The 25,265-nt window shown below is 29.9% G+C and overlaps 2 protein-coding genes across 7 annotated transcripts; both read right to left on the bottom strand.

Moving 5' to 3' along the window:
• Window positions 1-3,329: 3,329 nt before the first annotated feature.
• LOC114166606 (nuclear transcription factor Y subunit A-3-like) lies at window positions 3,330-7,635 on the bottom strand. 5 transcript variants are annotated; one of them, XM_028051357.2, is made up of 6 exons: window positions 7,376-7,635; window positions 5,956-6,245; window positions 5,535-5,683; window positions 5,384-5,458; window positions 4,255-4,422; window positions 3,330-4,049 (listed from the first exon to the last, which is right to left on the bottom strand). In XM_028051357.2, the coding sequence occupies exons 2-6, from the start codon at window positions 6,203-6,205 to the stop codon at window positions 3,663-3,665; spliced, it is 1,029 nt and encodes a 342-aa protein (XP_027907158.1). In that variant the 5' UTR covers window positions 6,206-6,245; window positions 7,376-7,635; the 3' UTR covers window positions 3,330-3,662. The 5 variants fall into 5 exon arrangements, with proteins under 5 accessions (XP_027907158.1, XP_027907157.1, XP_027907156.1 ...); XM_028051356.2 differs by having other exon boundaries at window positions 7,204-7,634; XM_028051355.2 differs by having other exon boundaries at window positions 7,289-7,633.
• A 7,010-nt stretch (window positions 7,636-14,645) lies between these two features.
• Window positions 14,646-23,827, bottom strand: LOC114167013 (polyadenylate-binding protein-interacting protein 4-like). Of its 2 annotated transcripts, none has more exons than XM_028051907.2 (15): window positions 23,550-23,827; window positions 21,037-21,203; window positions 20,804-20,965; window positions 20,503-20,639; window positions 20,098-20,288; window positions 19,109-19,286; window positions 18,777-19,010; window positions 17,070-17,197; window positions 16,923-16,989; window positions 16,768-16,801; window positions 16,256-16,512; window positions 15,974-16,120; window positions 15,386-15,481; window positions 15,244-15,300; window positions 14,646-14,951 (listed from the first exon to the last, which is right to left on the bottom strand). In XM_028051907.2, the coding sequence occupies exons 2-15, from the start codon at window positions 21,173-21,175 to the stop codon at window positions 14,922-14,924; spliced, it is 1,857 nt and encodes a 618-aa protein (XP_027907708.1). In that variant the 5' UTR covers window positions 21,176-21,203; window positions 23,550-23,827; the 3' UTR covers window positions 14,646-14,921. The 2 variants fall into 2 exon arrangements, with proteins under 2 accessions (XP_027907708.1, XP_027907709.1); XM_028051908.2 differs by having other exon boundaries at window positions 21,037-21,211; window positions 23,550-23,788.
• Between the last annotated feature and the right edge of the window lie 1,438 nt (window positions 23,828-25,265).

Below are 25,265 nucleotides of genomic sequence, written 5' to 3'. Positions count from 1 at the left end.
GTAATTTTTAATTTTCTTTCATTTGTTTAGTTTTAGCTCTAAATATTTTTAAATTGATTATTTTCATGTCTGTGTTTTAAATCTATTATTTATTTATACAGTTCTTTTCCCTGTCATGAGTTAACTGTATATGTAATTTTCAGGTCTCAATATCTTTATGTTTTCGAGTTTTACTTAAATTAAGAATAGCCGCAGAAATTCGCAGGATATTTCATAGGTATACTTGTGTTTAAGATTCATTATTGTTTTTTTTTAGCAAAAATTCATTCATAACATGCTTCTCAAAGACAAATAGTAATGCAATAATAATAATGAAATTAACTATTTTACTCAAATGAGTACTGGTCAGATTATTACTTAAAGAGGAAAAATCACCATAAATATGCGAAAATTCATTTGTGTTTCCTCTATTCTAGAATAAAACAATAATTATTTAAATTTATGATACACTCGTTAAAAAGATTTAATTAATGTAAATTTAATTAAAAATTATTTGTTTTAATTATTCTAGTGTCTCTGTTCGATGTAAATAGTACTGTTATTGAGATACTGTTTAAAAAATGTCTTAAAAACTAAAACACTATTATTTTGAATCAAAATAAAAGAAATACGATTATAAAATATAAAGGATTTTCGTCATTGTATTATATATGGGATAATAATGACTCAATCTTATAGGGTTCTGAATCTAGAAGATGCATACCTCATTTAAAAATTAATTTAATTAATCCTTATTTAATCCAAAATAACTACTTGTATATTTATATTAAGTTTGTTTCTAATTATAATAACAATCTTACAAGTTATCCTAAATATAATTTTAAATTGCTAATCTAATGTTTTCCCAACAATACAGGACATATAAAGACCTAAGATATTAATAACAATTTTAGTTATTTGTCGTATTTATAAAATTTGATTTGATTTTTGTCTTTTAAATTTGATCTTTTTAAAATATTGTTTATTGTAAGATAAATTTAGAATAATCTTTTATGAAGACATAAAACTTGATTATTACAATTTTGAACAATAGCTGCTGAGACTCGATCTACACAACATTTTTTTATCATTTTTATGATTAGAGATAATCATATAATAACCCAATATTCATTGCATGCAGACAAACAAGAATATGGGACAGAAAATAAATTTAAGGGTTACTATGCATTTCACATAAGCATTAATACTAAAAAATATATTTTGGTTTTTAATTTTTAGAAATAAATAATTATAATTATTTTAACTTAATTATTTTAATATTTTTTACACTTGTTAAACATAATTCAAATAATTTTGCGTTGAAAAAATTATATTTATTCAATTTTATAGTTTAAGATGAAAATTTAAGACATAGATAATTACAATTTGGCAATAAATTTAAAAAACTAAAAACATATTTAAATATTTTTTTAATAATATATTTAAGTGTTAGGATCTCTTAAAAAAGATTTAAGTTTTAAGTTTTTTAATGTAAATATTGTGTCTCTTTATAACATCTATTTTCTAATACAAAATCCTTATTTCTCGTAAATATTAGGAAACACGTTATAAACTTTTTCATAGTACACAAGGTAGTTATTTTATTAAAACATTTTAGCTAAAATGTCCTTTTATCTACTATTAACTTGTTTTTACTGAAATATACTTATATTATTAAAAAAAAATCAAGACAAAGAATCACGTGATTAAAATTTGTAAAACAAGGATAAATTAGAACTACGAGTAACTTTATATTTAGATCAACCATTTTAAAAGTCACTCAATAATAGTTTCTAATTGAGTAATATTTCTTTACATAATAGTATATTTTAATTATTTTTGAGAAATGCAACAATCAGCATAGTTTTTGCTACATTTTTTTCACCTAAAATTAGACCAATAGGAGAACCCCTAACATAACTACTTTTTTCTTTTTTAAATTCCTACAAACCACCCATAGAAATTGAGAATATTCATCCTTATTAAGTGTACATAATATTGCGCAAGTAGAAAATTAATGAAAATGTGTGGAAAAAAAAACATGTATAGAGTATTTATTTTCCAACATTTCTTTTGGTTTGCTTTTATAGTTTATAATACACGACACAAAAGATTGTAGTGCACAAGGAAAGAATAAACAATATTTGAAACTTATTATTCTTTTCTTTCCTCATTTAGCACGTCATGATCCTAAGCCTTTTCAGAAGTTGTAATGTGGTTATTTTATCAACAAAAGTAATTTAATTGAAATCTAGTAGTTTATTCAATCACAAATGGTAAGCAATAAGTTTGTTTATATTTAAAATTATCCAAATCTTAAGTTTAGATGTGAGTTTTCAAAAAAGTAATTTAATTTTTAGATAATTTAATATATATTTTGGGCAAAAATATTATTCAAAATAGAGATTTCAGAATAAATTAAAGTTCTACCAATTGAGAAAATATTTTGATTACTTGTAATTGGAAAATTTTAAATATCACTGAAAAGGTAAAAGAAATATTTAAAAAAAAAAACTCATTTTCCCTTTTTTTTCCCCATGTTGAATTTTATTTTTCTTCTCTATCCTTTCTTTAATTTTTCTTCTTTTTAAGGAGAAGAAAAATAGAGAATATAAAGCAGAGAGTCTCTGCTCTTTATTCTCTGCATCCATATAATCTCAAAACTGAATTGATATTTGTAACTTAAACATCTATTTAAATAACATAATTCACATATGGTAGAAATTAAAATATTGTTGAAAATTAAATTTTGAATTTAAAAAATTTAACTGATTTATTCAAATAACATTTAAAAAACAAACCTAAATTCAAGTAAAAACAATTCAAATGTGAAAATCTCTAAATTGGGTGAAAGATACTTTTTTTACATAGGCTATTTTGAACAAAATATCGATAAATTTAAGCATCCAAACTACACAAAATGAAAATAATATATATCAACAAGCCCCTTTAAAAAAGTTATTGAATTTCGAGTCTTATGGATTAAAAAATATGATTGAGATGAAAGATCCACAAGAAATGATCAAACAAATTCTTCCAAAAAATTTAACATTCATCAACAAAATCAATGAATATTTTACACCACGTGGTTCCATTACAAGAGATGAAAATTTTCAAGAAGGATTCAGAATCAGTTCCACTACATGATCAATGATCTCATTAAACATGACATGAACATGAACTGATATTTTCACAAAGGAAAAGCCCAATTGAGAAGTAGTGATATTTAGCAAAACAAAAGAAGCTTTGAAATATCCACTAAAATTTCGTGGAGGCTCTATCAACCGTATAAGCCAAAACAATAAACGACAAGGACCTAAAAAATTGATGTTACCAAAGACACCAACACCAGCCAAAAATCAAAATCATAATCAACAAAGATTCAACATGCAAAAGATAGAATAGGTACCACAATCAAAAACACTAGTTCAAAACGAAACTCTCTAATGTGACATCAACACAAAGAAACATCGTTGTTGTGACTAGTCAGTTAAATGTGCTTCTCTGCCCAAACATTTCAAGGGCAACAATATATGATAATTGAAATCTAGCAAAGGTTCAATCAAAGCCATGTTCTAGGACAACCAATAGACATAGTAATATATGAGCCAAGGATGACTTCCCTATGGAACACAGGCAACTGTTTTCTCCAACTGAATGCAGAAAAATAACTTGCTGGTGTATCACATAAGGACTGATAGACGATGCTGGTTTCCACCACCACGACCACCACTGATATCAGCAGAGTAACCCTGCATGTTCCTTCCGAGATGAGAAGGGTAACCACATAATCTAAAGTCTGGTTGATGTTGCTGGAAGAGATCACCACTATTGGATGCAGTAGTAAAATCTGAACATGTGGTTGTGAAAGCACCATCTCTGTAGTTCAAACGAGCCTTAGATTCTGACATGTTTCCCCTCAGTTTCAAATGAGTACAGCTTGAAACATCTAAGCCATGGTTCTGTGAAGAGGGTTTAGACTCTTCATGCTTCTTGGTATTCAAGAAGCGTCCACCAGAACCTCTAGCTCTCTTCAATGCATGTAAATGGCGAGACTCGTGAAGATATGGCTGAAAAACAAATGTTGTGGAGAGAAAATGAACTTAGAAGGAAAAGGAAACAAAAGAGAAGTATGAGAAATGGCGTATAATCATCACTCTTTGACACAACTGTTTGTTAAAACTAGGAATTTTGTGCTTCCCAGGAAGTTTTAACAAACAGTTGCGTCTTTAAGAGTGATTTTACAGCATCTCTAAATGGCAAAAATACACTTACTTTCCGTTCTTTGATGAGTTTGTTTTGTGCTTCAAGTTTTGCCCGGTATTGTCTGCGCCTCAGAATAGCATGGTACTGCTTTGCATTCACAAATATAGGCTCCTCACTGAGATCAAGTGGCAGAGGAATTCTAGTAGTAGCCATTCCTATGAGTTGTGCAGGATGAATCTGGCCATATTTTGATACCATGTTTCAGAATATAGTAATGCACATAATTTGTCTTAGTGTTACTAAGATGCAATTTAATGGAAGTTTGAAGGCATTATGTAACTTTGTTAGGTCACTTTATTAAACTAGAGAATCAACACGTCATAAGAGAATCAAAATACTCAAAGCTTGATTATCCATAGAAGGCTAATTTCTTTTTTCGACAACTCGGCATAAAGGTTAACAAGAGTAACCATGTTGTCTGGTAAAGAGTGCATTAAGTTTATAAAATAAAGAATACCTTGAGTCAAAGATAAGAAATAATAATAATAATACAAACGATGAAAGAATAAGAACTAATGAGGTGCAAAGGAGAGCAAAGAAACATTTTTAAACAAAAAGATTCTTCATAAACATACTTTATGAACTATGAGAATCTGTAAGGTTGGCAAGCTAACAGTGGCACAACAAATAGTAAAAACTAATTAAGCATAGATGATTGCTGAAAAGATTCTCAAGGATGTATAATAATAAGTAAAATAAAGGCATTATTCGTGATTCATTTAAATAAGTATAATTAAAGGTATTAACAGGGAATACAGGAATCAACCACAATAGCATCTACTTATAGTAACATATATCCAAAAGTCTCTCAGAAAGCTTCCAATCATATTAAAACTGCTAATAATAAGAGCAGCATGCTTTCCCAAAACCCCTTTACCTTATTTCTAAGTCAACAGCATAACAAAATCAGAAAACACAAAGTGGAGCAATTAGAAAGTGAAAACCTCATTACACCAGATCTAAACAAAGCACTTTCCAGATACAACATAACCTGATGCCATGAGTCTGTCATACTCATACAGTTATTTTATCAATTTGTTTGCATGATAAATCTTTAACTCACTGAGATGAAGACAAGCTGACAAGAATAAACAAATAGTGAAAGAAAAGAAAAAATGAATAGACTCCAGTATCTTACATTAGGTTGTGGCCCATATGGAGAAGCTAGTAGGCCACTAAAGCATGGCTCAGCAAGATGGAATGCAGTATGAGCCTGAAAAGAAAATTATAAGAAAAGAGATTTTGCAAACAATATCAGTTCACTGAGATACAATCATGCATCAACTTACAAGTGGCCGGTTGTGACACAGTTGTGAAGGAGGGAAGGTAAAATCCTGACCCCGAACAGATGATCTGATTACTCCTTCCATACTTTTTCTCCCAGTTGTGTTAAGTGTTGAACAAGCAGAAGAATTGCTACACTGGACTGAAATTTGACCTATTTACCAACATCCATTAAGCAAAAAGTGTTTTCTGATATTGATTAAGTGCATGATCAGGATTAATGTTGGAGAGTTCAAAAGCACTTTTGAACAGATCTTTCATTCTCAATCCATGCATTGGATCAAAATGTACTTCTAGAGCTTTAAACCAAACATGCACTAAGCATTCTAAGGAGAATATCACTTCTAACAGTAACATCATAATCATAAATTGCTATTATTTTACTCTTCATTACTAGGTGAAAACATAGGTATATATTAGAAGTACCTGATTGAGCTGAACCAACTTCTGGATAAGATTGACCAGTTGATTGAGATGAAGAAGAATCTCGGTCTTGATATTGAAGATTCAATGGCTTAGTCTTATGGCATTGCTGCGGCAGAACACCCATTTTCAAGGTCAAACCTCTGGACATGGATGATTGCTGAACATCAGATTCAGAGGAAGCCCCCCATGATGAGCATCCAAGGGCATAAGGATGGGTAGAACCAGAGCGTTTCTCAATTAAGTTCTTCATTGTTTTCCTCAATGGATCAAGCCTTACTTAGAGTACTTACCTACAAACAGAGAACAGACTATGATCTAAAAACACTTCTCAGCAACTAGTAATGAACATTTCAGTTCACACATGCACAACAAAACAAGTCAAAAAGGTTGAAGCAGCTACTGTTCTAAAACAATTATAGCTTGTGTATGAGAAAAAACTACCATCTTTGCATGTCACCTTGTGGCATGTGTATATCCAGAAAATGAAGGTTATGAATTGGAAAAAAGATATAGGGAAGAGAAAAACATTATCTTTTAGTAAACACACTTAAAAGCAAAGTAATCAGACAATATGAAATGCCATGCAGAAACTCCTAAAGAGCAAGAAGAAATCGCATGAGACCAGAAGTTTCCTTTGTTTAAAGTGTAGAGTAAGAACTGTGGTTTTCACCCACTAACAAACATATATACCAATAATAATAAGAAAGTTAATAAATTTCTTTAAAAAGTATGAGTACAGGAATCTTCTACATTTCGACAACCTTTACAAAGCAATCCAACAAAGAATCTTGATTCAACACAACAAAATAGACAGATAGAATGCATGTGAACCGTTAAATGAATTTGTGAATAAAAAGAGAAACAAAAATATAGAGATGTTAGGAGATAAGAAAGAAAAAAGAAAAGTGAGGAGTGGAAAGAAAAGGAATTGTATCTTTTAAAGACTTTTAACAGCATAAAAAAGCATGCCAAATTTGAAAAGCTTCTTCAAAAATGGTTAATTCCCAGAATATTCACAGAAACAAGAAACAAAGTCATTACCAAAAACAACAACAATATCGTATCAACCATCAGCATATACAAGCCTGTCTGCCTTACACATAACAAGAAATCCTCTATCTAAGACCAACCTCAGATTCACTACTACCATGCCAAAAAAAAAAAGATTACTTCTTTCAAAAAAAAAAACAAAATCTTTGGCAGAGAAATAAACAGTAATGGAAAAAGAGAATGAAGGAAGAGACGTACGGGAAGGAACAGTAAAAAGAGAGAAAGACATCTTGAGAAATCAGTAAAGTGGAGAGAAACAAGAAAATGGGATTTTGGTACTAACCAAAAGCTGTGTGCATGTACATGTATGTACTTAAAAGCTAAGAAGAAACTCTCAATCTGAAACAGAAACTGAAACTGAAAGTGGTACCCCACTATTGTCTCACACTCCTCCACTTCATCACCCACTTTGAAACTTTCTATTGAATTTAACCCTTCACTTGTGTTGCTTCTGATCCCTTTAAAGTACACAGCCACAGACTTGAAAAACTATGAACTCTCTTTCTCTCTCTCTCTATATCTCTGCATTAACACAGTCAATTAAGTTCAGGTTCAAAACTCAAGTGTAGTCTCTCACCACTCACCTTCCACAGACCACACCACCAGCTTTCTCAATTCTCCATTATCAAAAAATATTATTATATTATCGTCATTAACGTTAAAGGGAGAAAAGAAAAAGGGTACCATGAAATAAAATCCATTTATGAAGTAACCTTTTTTCTATGGTGACATTGACCTATGACGATGTGAATATGATCACATCCTAATCTGAATAAAAGGGTTTTGGAAAGTAACAATAAAATATTGAAGGGCTGCAATTGATTATTGTCGTGTTGTGGTACGTTGAAATTTTCATAGGGATTTGGGGTTTGGTTTTAAATATTAGGGCTGCAAGTTTCAACCTCATTTCAGACTGTGATGCCTCCTACTCGTAGACTTCTGTGTTCTTCATAAATGCACTTCTTCACTTCTTTCATTCTTCTTCACGCGCTTCTCTTTCACTTTTCTTTTTCTTTCACACTACCTTTCCCTTTTTCTTATCTATCTTTCATGGATTTTCATGAACTAATCCTAAATCTTTACCTCTTTAACACATCAAACAGAAAAAAAAGTGCAAGAAGATGAAGGACTATAACATTAACTACTCTTCCACTCTTCTTAAATTATCAAAATTTTAAATGACTTGGTACTTCTCATTTTCAAAACTTAAAATGATATTATTTTTGTTAGTATTATTTTATTTAGAAGTGAACTTTTATGTACATGAAATCGTTAATACTCCTCTCTAAATTAGATATTAATAGTAATAAAACCATCGAATATATTTTGGATGAATATGATAAAATCTTAACACCTGGACTTTAAATTTTAACTCAATTTTTTTAAAAAAAAAGTTTTAAAATGAGTTATTTCATCTTATTTTTTAAGTTAACTTTTTAATATATTTACATATTTATTATTATCTTATATTATGAAGAATAAAAATAATGACATCAAAAATTATGAATATTTTTTTCGTAAAATTTATTATTTTTTAAAAGAATCACGGCAACTGAAAATATAAAAAAAAATAGTAAAAAAAAATATTTTCTATATATCAAGTGTTAAAATAAATATTTATAAAATTAGAGACTATAATAAATTGTGTTTATAGTTTCAAAAACTAGAATAAAAATGAAGTAGATGTGTTTGACGTGCTTATTATAGCGTCTACTTTTTTTATTATTACCTAGTTAGTTGTGTCTTGTTAATATTTAAGATTAAAAAAGCATATAAATTGAATTAAATAATTATTAATTATTAAATAATCTTCGTCTTTCTTCTTTCTCTTTATTGTTAGAAGTTAATTTTGATGCAAGTGATTATCAAAGTTATTGAGAAGACCGTAAAACTTGAAATTTGGTAAAAGTCGTGCTATCAAACATTCTAACGGATTAAAAATATTAAGTTTAAGATAAATCAGAATTTATTTTTTTTTACATAAAGAAAAATTATTATAATTTTGTTGTTCTAATTTTATTATATTTTGCCCTCTTAAATTTTTATACTCTCTTAAATAAATTTTTGACACTTTCAAAATTTGTAAAAATAACCATTACATGTGTTTATATAGAAAATATTATATGTATATTTTTGAGTAAATTTTGAATATAATAAGAAGTGTATGTGTTAAGGAATGGTTGAAAAGTTTATGCATGGAAATGTACACCACCTTCTCTCTATATCTAATTTAAAAAGTGAGTTGCCACATATTTTCTCAATTTGCATATTTGAGTTCCAATCAAAACAAGTTTAAACATAATATATGCTATATAGTCAAAACACATATGTAATAATGAACATAAAATTAGATTATCAGGAAGGACAGAATTTTGTCATGTCTTACAAAATAAAATAAAAAATGACGACCCATAAGTGTTGGTAGCTAATCATGGTGTCCTATGGTTACCAAAAATTATGATATATTAGCAAAACCGTAACAATATTTTAAATTTATTTTTGGAAGGTGGTTGTCCTTTTCATTTCCTTATTATACCCTGTTGCTTTTCTTTACTATTTAAATTTAATGGAAGACAATTGCAACTTATGTTTCATGAGATAAATTAAAAAATATATATTATGTACAACATATTATGTTGAGTTACAATACAATATATTATATTACAGAAAGTGGATATAATGGAAGGTGATCTGCACTAAATTAAGTTGATCATACAATCATATTTAAAACTGCTTTACTTAAAATTCAACTTGTACAATTAAGAATTTTAAGACTATTTAATTTGGAAAGTCAGAATAGTTTAAGTTATTTTTGTTTAGTGTTTCTAAAACAGTTTTAATTTTTTTTTTTTCTGAAAGTAGAAAGATAAAAATTCATAAGATGTATGGAGATACACGGTGCATAGACATAGTGTCAAAACTTAGAAAAAAATTATAAGGATGTCAAATTAAATTTTTTATATATAATTAATTTTTTAGTTAAAAAAAACTTTTTATTTTCTCTTTTTATTTTTTTTACTTAAAACAAACACACGTAATAGTAAAATAAAAAAAAAATATGACTATCATTCATTATTATATCATGATATCAAACCACCAATACCATTTTAGATAAACTCTTTATACCTCATCAATTTGATTTAGTGGTCATTGACAAATTTGAAGACGTTTTTCCCGAATCGCATTTTAATAAAATTTTAAATTTATTATATGCAACTCTAGGAACTTTAGATATTTGTTTTTCATTGTCATTAATTTTTGGTTCCCATGAAATTTCTCAAATTTAGTTAACCAAATGCCTTTTTTTCATCTTTATCACAATCCTTCCTCTTTAAAAAAAAATCAATTCTTTTACTCTTTATCATAATCTTTGTAATATAAATTTATCATATCTCACTTATTTAGAAAAAAAGATAAAATTTATCTTCACAAATCATAATTATCACATTGCAAAACATTACAAAACTCATACCACTCTAATTAAATAAGCAACACTATATAAATTCAAAACTTTAAAAAATTAATTATACGTAGTGAAAAACATAAAATCTCTAAATTTCATATGTAAGGATTATACTAATTTGGAAAAAATTATAATTAGGGTTCATACTAATTTCATAAAAGAATCCCTAAAATCATAATTAGGGTTTATATAATTTGGGATAAACTTGATTTGGGACAAACATCCTAAAAATAATCATAAATCTAACATACATAAGTCATAATAAGATATTAACCTTGATATGTGAGAGATCATGTGAGAATGTATACTTCAATTTCGATATATGTGTTTCCCAACCTTTGTTTCCAAATCATAAATCTTAACATTTATTTCTCCTCACACACTTTCATATACATGGTGAAAAAAATCGTATAGCCAGAAAAAAAATACCTATTATCTCTTATAAACCAATGTCTTCTTTAAACTTTGTTATTCAATCTTTATTTAATTTTTTTTTATAATTTTCCACAATATAAACTTAATATAAATAAGGTTTAAACATACATTTGATTCCTATTTTTGTTGTTTTTATCCAATTTGGCCCCTATTTTTTTTGTTTTTATTTAATTTGACCCATATTTTCGTTTTGTATTCAATTAGGTACTCATTTTCGTCAAATTTTGGTGAATTCGGTCCATTTTACTAACGATGTTTAAAATGTATGTATGTATGTATGTATGTATGTATGTATGTATGTAATGAACAATTTGAAAGTCTATTAAAGAAATCGTACAAAGGAAAACAAATGTATAATTAAAAGTATGATAAGATAAAAAAAAACCTTAGAGATTTCAGAAAACTTTTTAAATATCAATATATATACTTAATGGTTAAAAAATAACGAAAATTATTTTAACGAAACAAAAAAATTCTTTAAATAAAACAAAAATTAATAGTAATAAGTAAAAAAAATTATATTACCTAGTAAATGAAATGTTTATGCTATTAAACACTTAATTTGAGAGTATTAGACATACTCATGTGAAAGGAAAATATACAATAAATAAAAATACGAAAAAAATAATAGAAATATTCAAATATGAGACATAAAAAGATTTTAATTGACATACATCATTTTAACATAATTATATAAATGTTATAATAAGATGAAAAATATATTGGAGATGAATGCGTTTCATGACAAACCAAATAATTAAAAGAAATAATATATATATATATATATAGGATTACTTAATTAATTGTGAATATTTTAATAATTTAAACGAGGACGGAGATATGGCGGAGACGGTATTATGGCGGGGATATGTACATCACCATACCTAATTGAAAAAGTCGAGGATTCCCCATACCCATACCCATACCCAAACCCAGTCAATGCGGGGATTCTCCGTCAAAACAGGGACGGGTTTGGGCAATACCCACGGGGCGGGTGTATTTGTCATCTCTAATCCCATCCCAATTATGATCATAAAATTTCATCTTTGTTGTCATCTCCAATCCCAGCGGGTATACAACTTTTGACATATGTTCATTCCTACCGGATAACGAGTATATTCTTATGCTCATACCCATACCCATATTTTTACTCTTCCAACTATCAATTAAATAATTTATATAAAAAAATTTATAAATCACACCAATGAAATCCTGATACTATCAAAATATTAAATATTAAAATAACATACTCTTTTCTTTTCATGATGTCAAATATTAAGAAAAATGTTATAGTAGTATAAATCTCAAATTAAAGTATTGAATAACTACTACACAAAATTCAAATAATTATATAAAAACTAAATAATTACACATTACTAAAATTTTATAATAACCAAAATATTTATTAATTTTATTGCATTCGATTTATCTATACATAGAAAAAAAAGATATGATATAATAATTGAAATTGAAAATTTTAATTACTAGAATAGAATGTACCTTCTTTATCAGATTCATTTTCACTCATGAGAACATATTTTTCTTTTAATTTTTTAATACCTACAAACAACAAATGTAGAATATTAAATAAGAATTCATAAAAAAACACTAACAATATGTATTAATAAATTTGAGTAACTTACCTAGATGGTTTGAGTTTCATATCCAACATCTTGTACACATCAAAGCTTCTATAGTAATATAATGAAGTCGACTATGGTGAGAAGTTAATATCTAACCACCAATACTAAAAGCATATTCAAAAGCTAGAGTTGTTATTGGAATAACTAAAACATCCCTTACAATTGCTTGAAAGGTTGAAAACTTTAACCCATTTGTTTTCCACCATGATAGGATATCAAATTCTTGTGTAACTGACAAATTATTTTCTTCAAAGTAATAACCCAACTTTGTTTTCATAATTGTAGTTTTGGATTTTTTTTCCTATTTTGCCATAAACTCTAAAAGTTCATTAGCATCATTATTAACAAAAATAAGAACTACAAATTAAAAATCAAACATTCCCATGTACATGCATGTATGTATGTATGTATCTACATGCATGTGTGTATGTATGTATGCATATATGTATGTATGTTTGTATGTATATATGTAAGTAGACATGTGCATGCATGTAGATACATGTGTACATGCAAACACATACATATATACATGTATGTACGTACATGGATTTATATGATAAATATATAATTATTATTTTGTGAATCCAAATATGTATTAAAGATTTCAACTCGGAAATTATAAATTATTGTTTCAAAAAGGACTATTGTTTTACAAATCAAATACTTTATTGACAAATATAAATAAAATATTATATATATATATATATATATATATAATTACGTTATGATTCAAATGATTCAAATTAAAGTATAATTACGTCATAATATAGATAAATGTAAAACGAGGGAAAAAAATAATTGAAATATGGATTTGTAAATTTCTTCAATCGGCTTAGTTGAGAATTTCAACGTAACTAATATCTCATTCTAGAAATCTCGATCTGGAATACATGTTTCATATTCAAACGGAACAGATAATCGAGATGTCACCTTTACAAAGAGTGAAATAGTCATTTTAAAAAACAAAGAGGTGCACCTACAAAATATAGAAGTACAAGAAGAAAAAGCCTCACGGTTGTCATAAACAATTGCCACATTGTATATTATAAGAATTCTGCTCATTAAAATTTAATATAATCAATTAACATGAATCTTTTATTTCAATTTCTTCTTTTTACTAATTTTCTTCAACTAAATATCCCCCGAAAGCCAAAAACTACCCATATTTCTCACCTATTTTTGTCAACATACTTTCATCTTTTTTTTTATCAAACTAGACATGCATTATTAATATTACCATATGTTTTCGTCATATAATAAATATTTTCATTTTATTAATTATAATAATAAATAAACTGAAATAATTACTAAATAAATATTTAACTCCATTTTCATTAATCTTCGCTGTTTTTTCTTGAGTTAAATATGTTTTTAGTCTTTAACTTTTAGTAAAAATTGAAATAATTCCTCTTGAAAACCTGAAATCAATTTAGTCTCTTATCTTAAAAAATGTGTGAATTTAGTCCTTTAAACCAAATTTTTTTAAAGTTTATTTAATATTTTAAATGCATTTCTCAACTAACATTAAAGTGAACATGTATCAAACGATGTAAACAAATTAAAATACTATAATGAAATGTATTTGAAATGATTAAATCCTCGTATTTAGATAATTGAGGGACTAAATTGACTCAAGATTTCTAAGAAAGACTAATTCCAATTTTCACTAAAAATTAAAAGACTAAAAATATATTTAACCCATTTTTCTTTCATCAATTTAAGAACCTCCACTTTTCACTCACTTTTAGTCTCTCCATTTTCTTTTCCATTCTCCAACTTTCCATTACCTAACTCGAGGAGAGGTTTATTCTCTGAGGAAGTTCTAAACCAAAAATAAAAAAAAAAGTCAATTCCAAGTTCACACTCAAATGATTAAAGCTATGTTTGAGACAACTTTAGATCCAAAATTACGTTTGCTGAAGAAACCTACCCCGTATTAAAAGTGGATCAACATGTGCCCGCCACAATTTAGACGGTAATTCACAAACGCATCATTTCCATTAATCAACCACGCATATGAAATATACCAGTATCTAATGATAACCTAATGATTGAGGATCAAAAGAATGGTAGTAATTGAACATGGGAAGTCACACACATTAAAGTAAAAGTTGCAGAATAATAATACTAAGGGGGAAATGTCAATCTTAGTATTACATGACAGAAAACTGAGAAATCTCAGAAGATGTACGAGAGAGTATAACAGAAATTAACTTTTATCCCATAATAAGTCAGCTTACCCAGAATTACCAAACTCTTCGGAAATTCTCCCATAAGCTGCTGATATTCTTATCTTTTGAAACTCTTTAAGCCATCACACTGTTCATTCTTTTCAGGCAACGATCCAAGTGCCAAGAATGCAGTCAATTAGGCGGTCAATAATCCCGTCCCTTGTACGGCATCTCCTGTAAAAAACATTGGAAGATTATGAGTTTTCAAAATACTGACCATAGAAGTTATCCTGGAAATATGCTAAGGAGCTAAGTTTGTTCAAATCCAGATCAAATGTCTAAACGGTGAAAAAAATCCTGCTCCGTGTCTCTCACAAGGAAGGATGTTCAACATCGGCATAAAGCATCATAAAAAGAATACACAGAAGCCTTCTAATCAGAGTAATGGAAAAGGGAAAACATTTTTTGAATAAAATAGCAAAAGTATAGAAGCTAAAAATTATGAGCAAAAGATGCGAGTCCTTACAGGTTGGAAGCTTGGCACATATAAAACTTGCCTAGGATGACCCACAAGTTGTCCATACTGCGATACGATTAAAATATTATATAACTGAGACTATCTTTGGCCATTAAAAGTCACCAAAGAGAAACTACGAGTAAAATCTCACCTGTGGTCCATTCGGATGAAAATATGGTTGGGACGGCATTTGTGCCACTTGTGGATTATACATGACAGGTTGTGGCCCAGCAAAAGTAGTTCCAACCTGCAAAACATAAGCAATTTAATGAAAGAGAAGTCCGTTTATAGGGTACAACTTTTCGACCTCACTATGAAAAGATAGGCACTAAACCAATAAGTTTGAATAATATTATGATTTGCTTAAGATTTTTCTCACCAAACAAAGACAGGCTCAAGAGATGAGAAACAAGACAAGCAGGTAATTACTAACATTCATCTTTTTTCACGTCCCATAACTTATCACGAAATTCATGCATTAATAAAATAAGTTGAAGGACCAACCCAACCTAGTAATCATTGAGAAGTACACTAGAAGCACCAATTCATTCAATATCAGTTCATGACAGCAGCCAGAAATATTGTTAGGCCCAGGCAATCAATATATAATAAATACACTGACCGCCTCGAAGAAACCTTTTAAAAAGAACTCCGTGAAAATATTAAAACACTAATTACAATAGTATAATACATAATTTCCTGATTGCAGACGGACAATAACATTCCATTAGATACTTACTCCGATACCCATAGGTATGGCTGGCATGTTTGGTACGGTAGATACAGTGGCTGGGTAATAAAAGGAACCATCAGACACCGGGGAGCGGGGCCTAGCATGTGCTTGGGATGGCATAAAGCTCTTTGCATTGGGGTTCAGTTTGAACTCCTGACAACAACAAAGGGGAAGCTCTGAGAAATGCCAATAATATAAAATAAATAAATTGAGTCTACCTTAAAATAAAAGATCAGCAGTCGTAGGTAAAATTTACAACTTTGTAAGGTCAATCTTGCACTTTCTCACCTTGGCATAAGGATTCAGAGTTGACTTTTCCGAAGATAGGGAACCAACCGAAGAACTTGGTGATAGACCTGGACCGGAGGTTGATGTAGAACTACCTTGTCTTCCACGTGAAATTACAGACTTTGTTTCCCCAACCGACACATTTTCTTCAGGAGTCTTCAATAAAATATGAGTAGAAGGAGCATAGGAGGGCCCATTAAAAGATAAACCCTCTTCCTTAGAACCATCGTTCTTGGACTCAAGTGATGACTGTAAATCTGCACTAAAAGTTGCCAATATCAGAGAAATATAACAAATAATAAAAGAACTAATCAATGAAAGGAAAATTCAACTGCAGGCGAGAGCTTCTATTCATAAGCATTATCAAATCAACTACTGAAAAAAAGCTTCAATACTTCCTTCATAATAAACAGAATAATCACTGGAATGACAGTGGTTAGGTTACATCCACATTAGTTTCAGGCACGGTGCATTCAATCTACTCGGGGAGCTGAGAAAAAAACTACACTAACCCTGAGATTTTGACAGTTGGACATCCTCAGCTTGCTGCATCAATTAACAGTAAAAGAAAATAAAGAAAAAGAGAAAGATGAGACTTAAGATTTTATTGCTATGTCGTGTGAGATATTTCAGCAGATATGATATGAGAGTTGTAACTCTGACTCACTATCCAATTTTCATCCGCAGTATTATCAGTGGCTCCATGTAGGTTACTAGCCGAGTTCTCCTGAATCCTGTCAGTTGGATTTAATTATGATGAATTAAATAATTATATAAAGAAAACCGAAAAAAGGAATAAGGTCGACAAATACACCTGCTTTCACCATCTGAAAATGAGCAATTCTGGGCAGGGAGTTCAGAAGCTAACTGCTTAGCATGATCATTAGAACCAGAACGACACATATCCATAGCAGTAGTTGACTGGGATAACTCCAAGTGATCCTGAGGATTAAAGCAAATGAAATATCAAGCTAAACTCAGGAAATTAAGTAGTTACTTTATAAGGAACAAGGGAGGAGAAAGCAAGAGTATGAATAAAAAGGAATATCATATTTCTTTGTTTTGGACACAATTTACAAAATTTGTAATATGTTTAAATGTTAAACTCAAACTGATTTCAAATACAGAAAGAGACTGAAAACATTTAGCACATTTCCAAGCAGAAATTATACACAAAAAAATTATCATAACTCTATAAAAATAAATCAAATGCTACCAGATTAATTGTGATATTTTATCAATAGTAGTAGCAAAAGAGTTGCTACATTGAAACGTCACCTTTCCCCCCATCTTAGGCTGGAATTTAAGATATTAACACACACCCAAAATTGGATTTAGATGTACTGTGTTTGTCAAAACTAAGATCCTTAGGGTACGGGGTGGGGTGAGGATGAGAGATCATGAATAGGCGGTTGAAACACAACAAGTACTGAAAATATAACAGGGTTTTTTACATATAAAATACAATAAGTAATTAAAATATGTAATATAATACCACCAAATATCAGGCAAGAATTTTATGTATTTATTTCAAAGTTATTGCATTGTATTGTTGAAACATAAATTTGATAGTGATTATGGAAAGGAAGGAAAAAATAGTAGAAAGATAACAGAATAGGTTAATTTCAAATGAAGGCCTAGAACAAACCACCCAGTTCATGGGTTTCAGAAATCAAAAGAAGAAACAATATGCACACACACCAAAGTGATCTGTGATCCAAGTGAGAGACAGAAATTCAGAGTTAAGAGACAAAGATGTCTGGTGTTTGAGATAGAGAAGAGGAAGTTTGAATGATTCAGAGAGGTCAAGACAAACGAGATGTAGGAATTCCAGACCTCTCAGATCGAAGTTGTGGTTTTTCTACCCATCAGGGCAAGGCTCACCCAGCTCACCAAACTCAAATGATTCAATGGTTCTGGCGTGTTTACCCAAGGGTGCACCCCAATCTAGAAGTTTAACAATGCTCAATACAGACAAGATCATGTGATCCTCCAAGTAAGGGCACGATAATGTTAACAGCAATAGGATACTGTTTAATGGTGTTCCCAACACAAAACGAGTGTGCTTCCAAGGCATCGATCACACTCCTGTCAGATATGTGTGTGTAATCGTTTTTTTACCATATGCACTTCTCTCTCTTACTCTCCAAATTCTACATGAGTTCTTTTGTGCTAGAAGAGGGATACCATGGTACACCCCTCAAAGAGAATGAATGATTCTGTCTGGAAAACTGAAGTAAAAGCACTGACAAGCAAATGTCATCCAGTTATCTCACTCGTAATCTGAAGCCCATGAAGGGAAAAAGTAGAGGTCAAATGATTACTATAAAATCCCATTAGCAGATGAATTATTTACGCAGAAACATGATTAGCATCCCAAACAGCAAACCTACTCATCTCGTTATAACACTCATACCCTAGTATTCAATACAAGATAGGACACCAGTAATATTCAAAGTGACAAATGATTTAACGTATAGACTAACTAAAATATAACACATATAACTGGTTAAGGAGATACCACAGAAGAGAAATTAGGCCATGTTTGAGCTCCATTATTGCCTTTCTGACCACTTACTTCACCTGGTTTCTTGCTGACTAAACCATAAATATTATCAAACGTTTCAGAATTGTGTGAATCCAACAACTTGTCCTCGTTTTCATCATATCCAACATCATCAACAATGTTACCCCTATAGACTGAAGAGAATCTGGTTTCTTCATCAATATCAAAGTTATGGTAAAGGCCTCTTTCCTGTTGATAAAAATCAGTTTGAGGAAGCCAAATAGATAATTAAATAAAAAGTTACACGAATTCACAAAAGGAGAAAAAGCCATTGAAGCCACAACAACCTCTGCTAGATGGAGATCTTGGGTTTCCTCACCCTCAATTTCTCTTGCAATTCTTAAAGCTTGTTTTTCCAACTCTCTTGTCTGGGGCCCCTTTTCAAGCTTTGTTGTATATAACTCCTCATTGAATGTGCTTTTTACACCGAATAACATTTTGTTTGTTTCAAACTGATCCCATCCCCTAAAAAAATACAAAAATAATAGTCAACAAAAAATAAAGAGAAGATCTGTAAAGAATTGTAATAAGAAACCCTGAATATAAAAAATGGTAGTAGCAATGTCACATAATCAATTGTGTCTAATCTTATTAAGTAAAGACCTAGCACAAAATCAATTTCCATTTTGCCATATCAGAATAGTTCATTATACCAATATATTTTCAATAATTTAACCAAGAACACTTCTTAGCTTCCATAATAGCTACTAGACATCTACTACTTGTGTCTTAGATCACATTTTTAATAAACACTTGAATTTAGAGATAGAAAAAAAATCAGTGAGTACATCTCAAAGATAAAGGCAACAACCTATGTTCCTTAACCTAAAGCTATGTACACCCAAAACAACTTTTATATAAGCTGTACAACAAAACAATATCAATTATTTCAACACTCCCCTCAAGTTGGAGCATAGATTGAATTATAGGCTCTCTTAAAGACTTAGTTAGAATGTTTGCAAGTTGGTCATTAGTGTTGATAAATTCTGTACTAAATACCCTAAACAACATCTTTTTAACAAAATGACAATGAATAAGTACTCAATGGGTTTGGTTCCTTCATCTACAGTTTCTCAGCCAACTTCTAAGTTTAAAGAATTACATGAGACTCATGAGCATGCATCCGGATGTCAAGCCTTCAAAGAAAAAAAAAACAATTCTATTTCTGACAAAAAAGCCTAGTGCTATAACGTTTGTTCTATGTGTGGGATCCACTGAAAGCAATCCTATCATTCATGAAAGAAAATTTTAGGTATAACAAGAAATATGAAACCACCTATTCCAAGGGCCATCAAAGATATTTTCCAGTTCTGGGCATTCTGGATCTTCTTCATCTGGTACCCATCGCTGTAATTCTCTGCCTGTCTCTACATGACGAGATTGAGATATTACCGAATCAACCATTATCTCATGATGCATGTCATAGTGAGGTGCACTAGTTTGGTCATCTCTGAAAAAAGAAACATCCTGCCAAAATGAAGAAAAAAATATTTTCAGGAAACAAATTGACAGCATGTTCAATGCAACTTCACCTAACCTTGAAGACCTGAACTAAAACCTTCCAACAGCATTCATATATCGATTCTTTTTTTGTTTGTCTGTTTTTAAAAAACATAGAATTTAAACTTCAATTAATATCATGATTTTCTCAGTATACAGCAAATATATGAAAGACAGCAACCTTTGCTAGAACTTGTACAAGGTCATTGGAAGGTATAATTAAAGTCTTAGAAGGAGCTTTGCTGAAAGATTCTATGCCAAATCTCTGTCCTTGCGAGGAGCCATCCTTTGTCAAACAAGCCATTTTCAAAATGATTCCTATAATAACAGTAATGAGTACAAAAAAGATGACAAATTCTATACGGTCTATAAATATAATAATTAAAACTAAAAGCTGCAATATATTAACCACTAAAATGGCACAAAAAATATCATTGTCCTCAATATCAGCAGATCGATCACACAAGCATAACAAAACATACCATAATCTTTGTCAGTATTTGTTGCATGAAATATTCCAGAGTATATAGATCCGTTTTTCACCTGGGCTTCCACATGCTGCCCAATAAGGCATGATGTTAAATATACTAGTCGATCATGTGAAGGACTCCCATAACTAACACCTTTACTGTCAGTCACTACACCTGTAATCATAAATATCAGCAAAGTAACAACTAAAATAGAAAATAATAAAAAAGTCAGGTCTGAAGTTTACCTGTGCCCGCTAATCTGCTGGTGGCATTTGACTTTCCAGAGGGGATCTTATAATCAGACTTAGTTGCCCCTTCTTTCTCAGATTTCCGACGAATGTAACCATTAGATGATTTAGGCTGCCCAATTTGTTCCAAATTCATCCTCACCCACAGCCCTTGTTCCACTAATCTAGAATACTAAGGAAGTCAATTTTCAATACCTCATTCTATAAAAAAGATGGCAAAGAAAGGGTATACACATATTTGTCAAACAAAAATCTCCAAAGACTTGAACCAAAAATCTACAATGCAGAAGCGTATAAAATAAAATAAAGATATGATACAGACTATTTATGTTAACATGAATTGAAAAAAGAAAAAGAAACACTCTACCCAAATGCACAATATTTGAAAAGAGACATGGATAGTTTCCATTTAATACATGATTTCTTTGTGGATGATAATCAAATTTGATGAAATAAAAGGAAAATAAAAGTACTAGTAGAGTATTGGTCATTATCATAATCAAGTAAACATAGTTGCATGTCATTCCCTTGCCCATATCACAATACATTCCCTCCCCTATTAACATGCACAAGAATTAACGTATTTTCCCCTATATATGTTAGAATGTCAAGGCATCATTAGGCTTACTATAAAGAAGTCTTGACTATATAATTGTCATTATTTACTATAGCTTTAAGGTTACAAACGACAAGATAAAGAAATATTTAATAATTTTAATCCTACGAGGACTTGTTCGGTGGTGAAGATGTGATCATGTGATACGATACAAAAATAAATTAAAAACGTGATAGGATAAACATTAATCATATTCAATGTTTGATGCAAATCATGATAAAGACCAGAAAACAATATGTTGCAGTGGTGGCAATGCTGATAATGATATTGGTAGTGAAGGTAGTAATGAAATGTTAAAAATAATGATAGTGGTAATGATTATAGTGATAATAATGACAATGGTAATACCAAGATGGTGATGATGGTGGCAATGGCGATGAAAGAGAGAGTGATAACAACAATGGAAGAAGTGATTGTACTTATAATAACAATGATGTTAATGGTTAACAATGATGATGATAAAAGTAGTGACATCAATGGTGGTGGTGACAATCCATTGGTAGTTTCTATGATGGTGATGTGATGATAGTGATGATCAAAATCATAATGATGGTCACAATGATATGAGAATGGTAGAAGCGGTACCAAAAGTTTTGACAAAATGCAGAAATGATAATAGTGGAAACTATATGTATGGCGTGATGGTGGCAATGACAACTAGGATGGTGATGACAAGGGTAACGATGATGAAAGTGGTTGTAATGAAGGTGGTGGTACGAGAGAAAGAGCAAGGTCAATTATCCTATCTTATTACTTTCTAACTCAGCTCCCCTGAATAAGAAATACATTACAGTAGTAGGATAGAATAAATAATCAGATCGAAATCATAGCTTGCCTATATACCAAACGAACAAGGAATGATAGTTATCCTTTCCTATCCTAGCCACCAAAACCGACTCTTAAAGTATTGAGTTGTGTACCACACATATGAGTAACTGCCTTTTAGAAAACACATACACACATATATATATAGAGAGAGAGAGAGGGATAGAGATAGACATGTTGGGAGATCTCATGTCAACTAGAGATATGGATGCAAACTTCTATTTCGGTTTTGTTTTGTGAAGTTGAGTTCATTTGAAGTTTACTTTCTAAAACGGTAAGGGCTTGTCCTAGCAAGGATTTTGGGACCTATTGTCTCTCCTGCTATTGGACCACCTACAAATCTCAAGCTTGGATGTACAATCCTCTGTGTGAGGAGTGTATTGCCAATCCTACATAGACTAGAGACATGGTTAAACTATAATATATAAATGAGTCGTCACCTTGAACACTAGTTTTGTGAGTATGTGTGTGTGTGTGCGCGTTTTCCCCTTGACAAGCAAAAGAAATGCATTTGTCTTAATCCAAATCATCCAAAGTCCCAATCACCATGAAAATACACCATTTTACTCTTCAAACTCCAGACCCCTTTTACTTTGTTGCGGCTCAATCTTGTCCAAGCAAAATCAACCTTCAAAAATAAAAACCCAAAAACCATTCCTCTATTACTAAACGTAAAACATAGCGTAGAAATTAGAACCTCAACGCCCTCGATATTACACCAACTACCAACATCAAGGTCTTCAAAATTTCAAACACCACCTCCAACAGTTGACTACAGAGCCTAGGGTAGCAGAGCCATCCTTTCTTCTTCGTAATGAACCTTCGTTTTCACTTTTCCTTAACCTTAACCAATTTCCCACTCCTCTACCTCGTCAATAAAAACTTAATCAACCAATGAATTTTTTTACCAGTGCATTGAGGAACGAACAAATGCAGGAGAAATTCGATCACCCAGGAATGAATAGAATGCACGATATTACCGGGTTGATTTTTGAAAATTTAATTTATAGACGAAACAAAGAAAGTGGTGCTCGTAGGTTTGACAGAATTGGAAAAGAGAAAACGATACCTGCGATCAGAATAGGAATCGCGTTGAAGGGTGTGGGGTTTGGAATGAAAACGACGTCGCAACGACGGAGACAGAATCAGAATCACAGTTCTTCTTCCTTCGGTTTTCAAAGGCGTAGAGAGAACAGAGAAAAAAATTGAAAAGAAGCCACAACGCTTCAAAGCACTTAAAAATTAACTGAGTGAATTTTTTGCGAGCGTAAACAATTAATTAATTAACGATAACGATTGGAGATAATTGTAATTAACGATCATTAATTCATCTCTAAAAAACGATCATTTATTATGAGTCAAGATAAAGTCCAGCATCATTTTATCCCCTCGTGTATCCCAATTCTCAATGCTAATTTTTTTTTTTTATATATATTTAACGCTGTATCTTCTTATGGAATATATTTAATATAGCAAAAATACTAAAAAAACAGTTGAAATTTAGCTTTTGTATTATTGAAATTGATTACAGAATATCGTCACATAACACTATAATTATTCACTAATTTGTTAATATTATTGTTTTAGGAGAGTTGAAATTAGTTACAGAATAGTCAGATAAACTATAATTATTCAACAATTTGTTAAATTCGGGATAAACAAACATTTTGGATTTTATTATTAAAAAAACTGTTTTAATGATAACTTTTTATTAATTTCTTTTCACATTTGTATATTTTGTGAATTTTGGAAACATTAAAGACTGCCGTGTCATTTATGATCTTTAGCAACAGGACTAAAAATATTGACAAATAAATATTTATAAATTATTAAGGTCAAACATATGTTACAGAGTCTATAAACGAAAATTTTCTAAAAGTTGAAAAGTTAAAAGTATATTTTGCCTTTTTTTAAATGAAAATGATAGAGAAGAATGTACTAAGATTATGATTACATGCTAACCATTTTCTAACAAAAATAAATTAATTATTATTTACAATATATCATCTAATACTATTAATCTATACTTCTATAATTTTAATAAAAGAAGATTTATCTTTTTAATCTACGATATTTTTTTTTCAATAAATACTTTTTTTAATTTTATATTATTAATAAAGAGATTGGTATACACTTTTTTCTTTTAATAATTGCTCTTTTAAATTTAAATAAATATATATATTTTTTAATTTTACCCTTTAAGTAAGTATCTATTTTAATTTAAACAATTATTTATAACAAAAAATTTATGCTATTTACACAATAAAATGTTATACAAATTATTTATAAACTATCAAATATTTTTTATAAATTAAAAATTATACAATGTTTTTTATTTTAATAATTAAAAATTATTTTATAGTTTAATAATAGATATGTTTCCACTAGGATAAATAATGATCATTAATGACTTTTGAAAATAAAAATAAAAATCCGTGGACTAAACTATGAAAAATCAATTTACCAAAAATATGGCATGTTTAAGTTAAACGATTATATAATACCACCAAAGCAAATGTATAAATCAACTATCATAAATAGTAGTAATTTAAAATTCAAATCTTGAACAGAAAGTTATGTTAAATATTTAAAAAGCAGTTATAAAAAGATATTACGATTTATAATAGTCTTACAAATAATACCAGGAGTGTATACAAAAAAGAATAATATTTTTGAAACCAAATAAGTGATTGGATTTGAGCAATCAAAGCATTAGTTTAATAATCTAAATGTGGCTAAACTATGATGAAATAGAGAATAATTGTATTTATATTATTAACCTTTT

This window comes from Vigna unguiculata, chromosome 10 (assembly GCF_037176805.1).
Source record: "Vigna unguiculata cultivar grain cowpea cultivar isolate G323 ecotype 2 chromosome 10, ASM3717680v1, whole genome shotgun sequence".
Taxonomy (NCBI): domain Eukaryota; kingdom Viridiplantae; phylum Streptophyta; class Magnoliopsida; order Fabales; family Fabaceae; genus Vigna; species Vigna unguiculata.
This window is presented reverse-complemented; position numbering and strand designations above follow the sequence as displayed.

Bases quoted from the DNA above. Each gene is read 5' to 3' on its own strand.
- LOC114166606 (XM_028051357.2), bottom strand. From the start codon at position 6,205: ATGAAGAACTTAATTGAGAAACGCTCTGGTTCTACCCATCCTTATGCC. The intron at 5,459-5,534 runs GTAAGTTGATGC...TTTTCTTTTCAG, and splicing joins TGTGTCACAACCGGCCACTT to GCTCATACTGCATTCCATCT. The intron at 4,050-4,254 runs GTAAGTGTATTT...TTTGTTTTTCAG, and splicing joins AACTCATCAAAGAACGGAAA to CCATATCTTCACGAGTCTCG.
- LOC114167013 (XM_028051907.2), bottom strand. From the start codon at position 21,175: ATGAATTTGGAACAAATTGGGCAGCCTAAATCATCTAATGGTTACATT. The intron at 16,990-17,069 runs GTGTATTTGTCG...TCCAACTGACAG, and splicing joins TTTTCAGATGGTGAAAGCAG to GATTCAGGAGAACTCGGCTA. The intron at 15,482-15,973 runs GTAAGTATCTAA...TATGTTTTGCAG, and splicing joins CCATACCTATGGGTATCGGA to GTTGGAACTACTTTTGCTGG.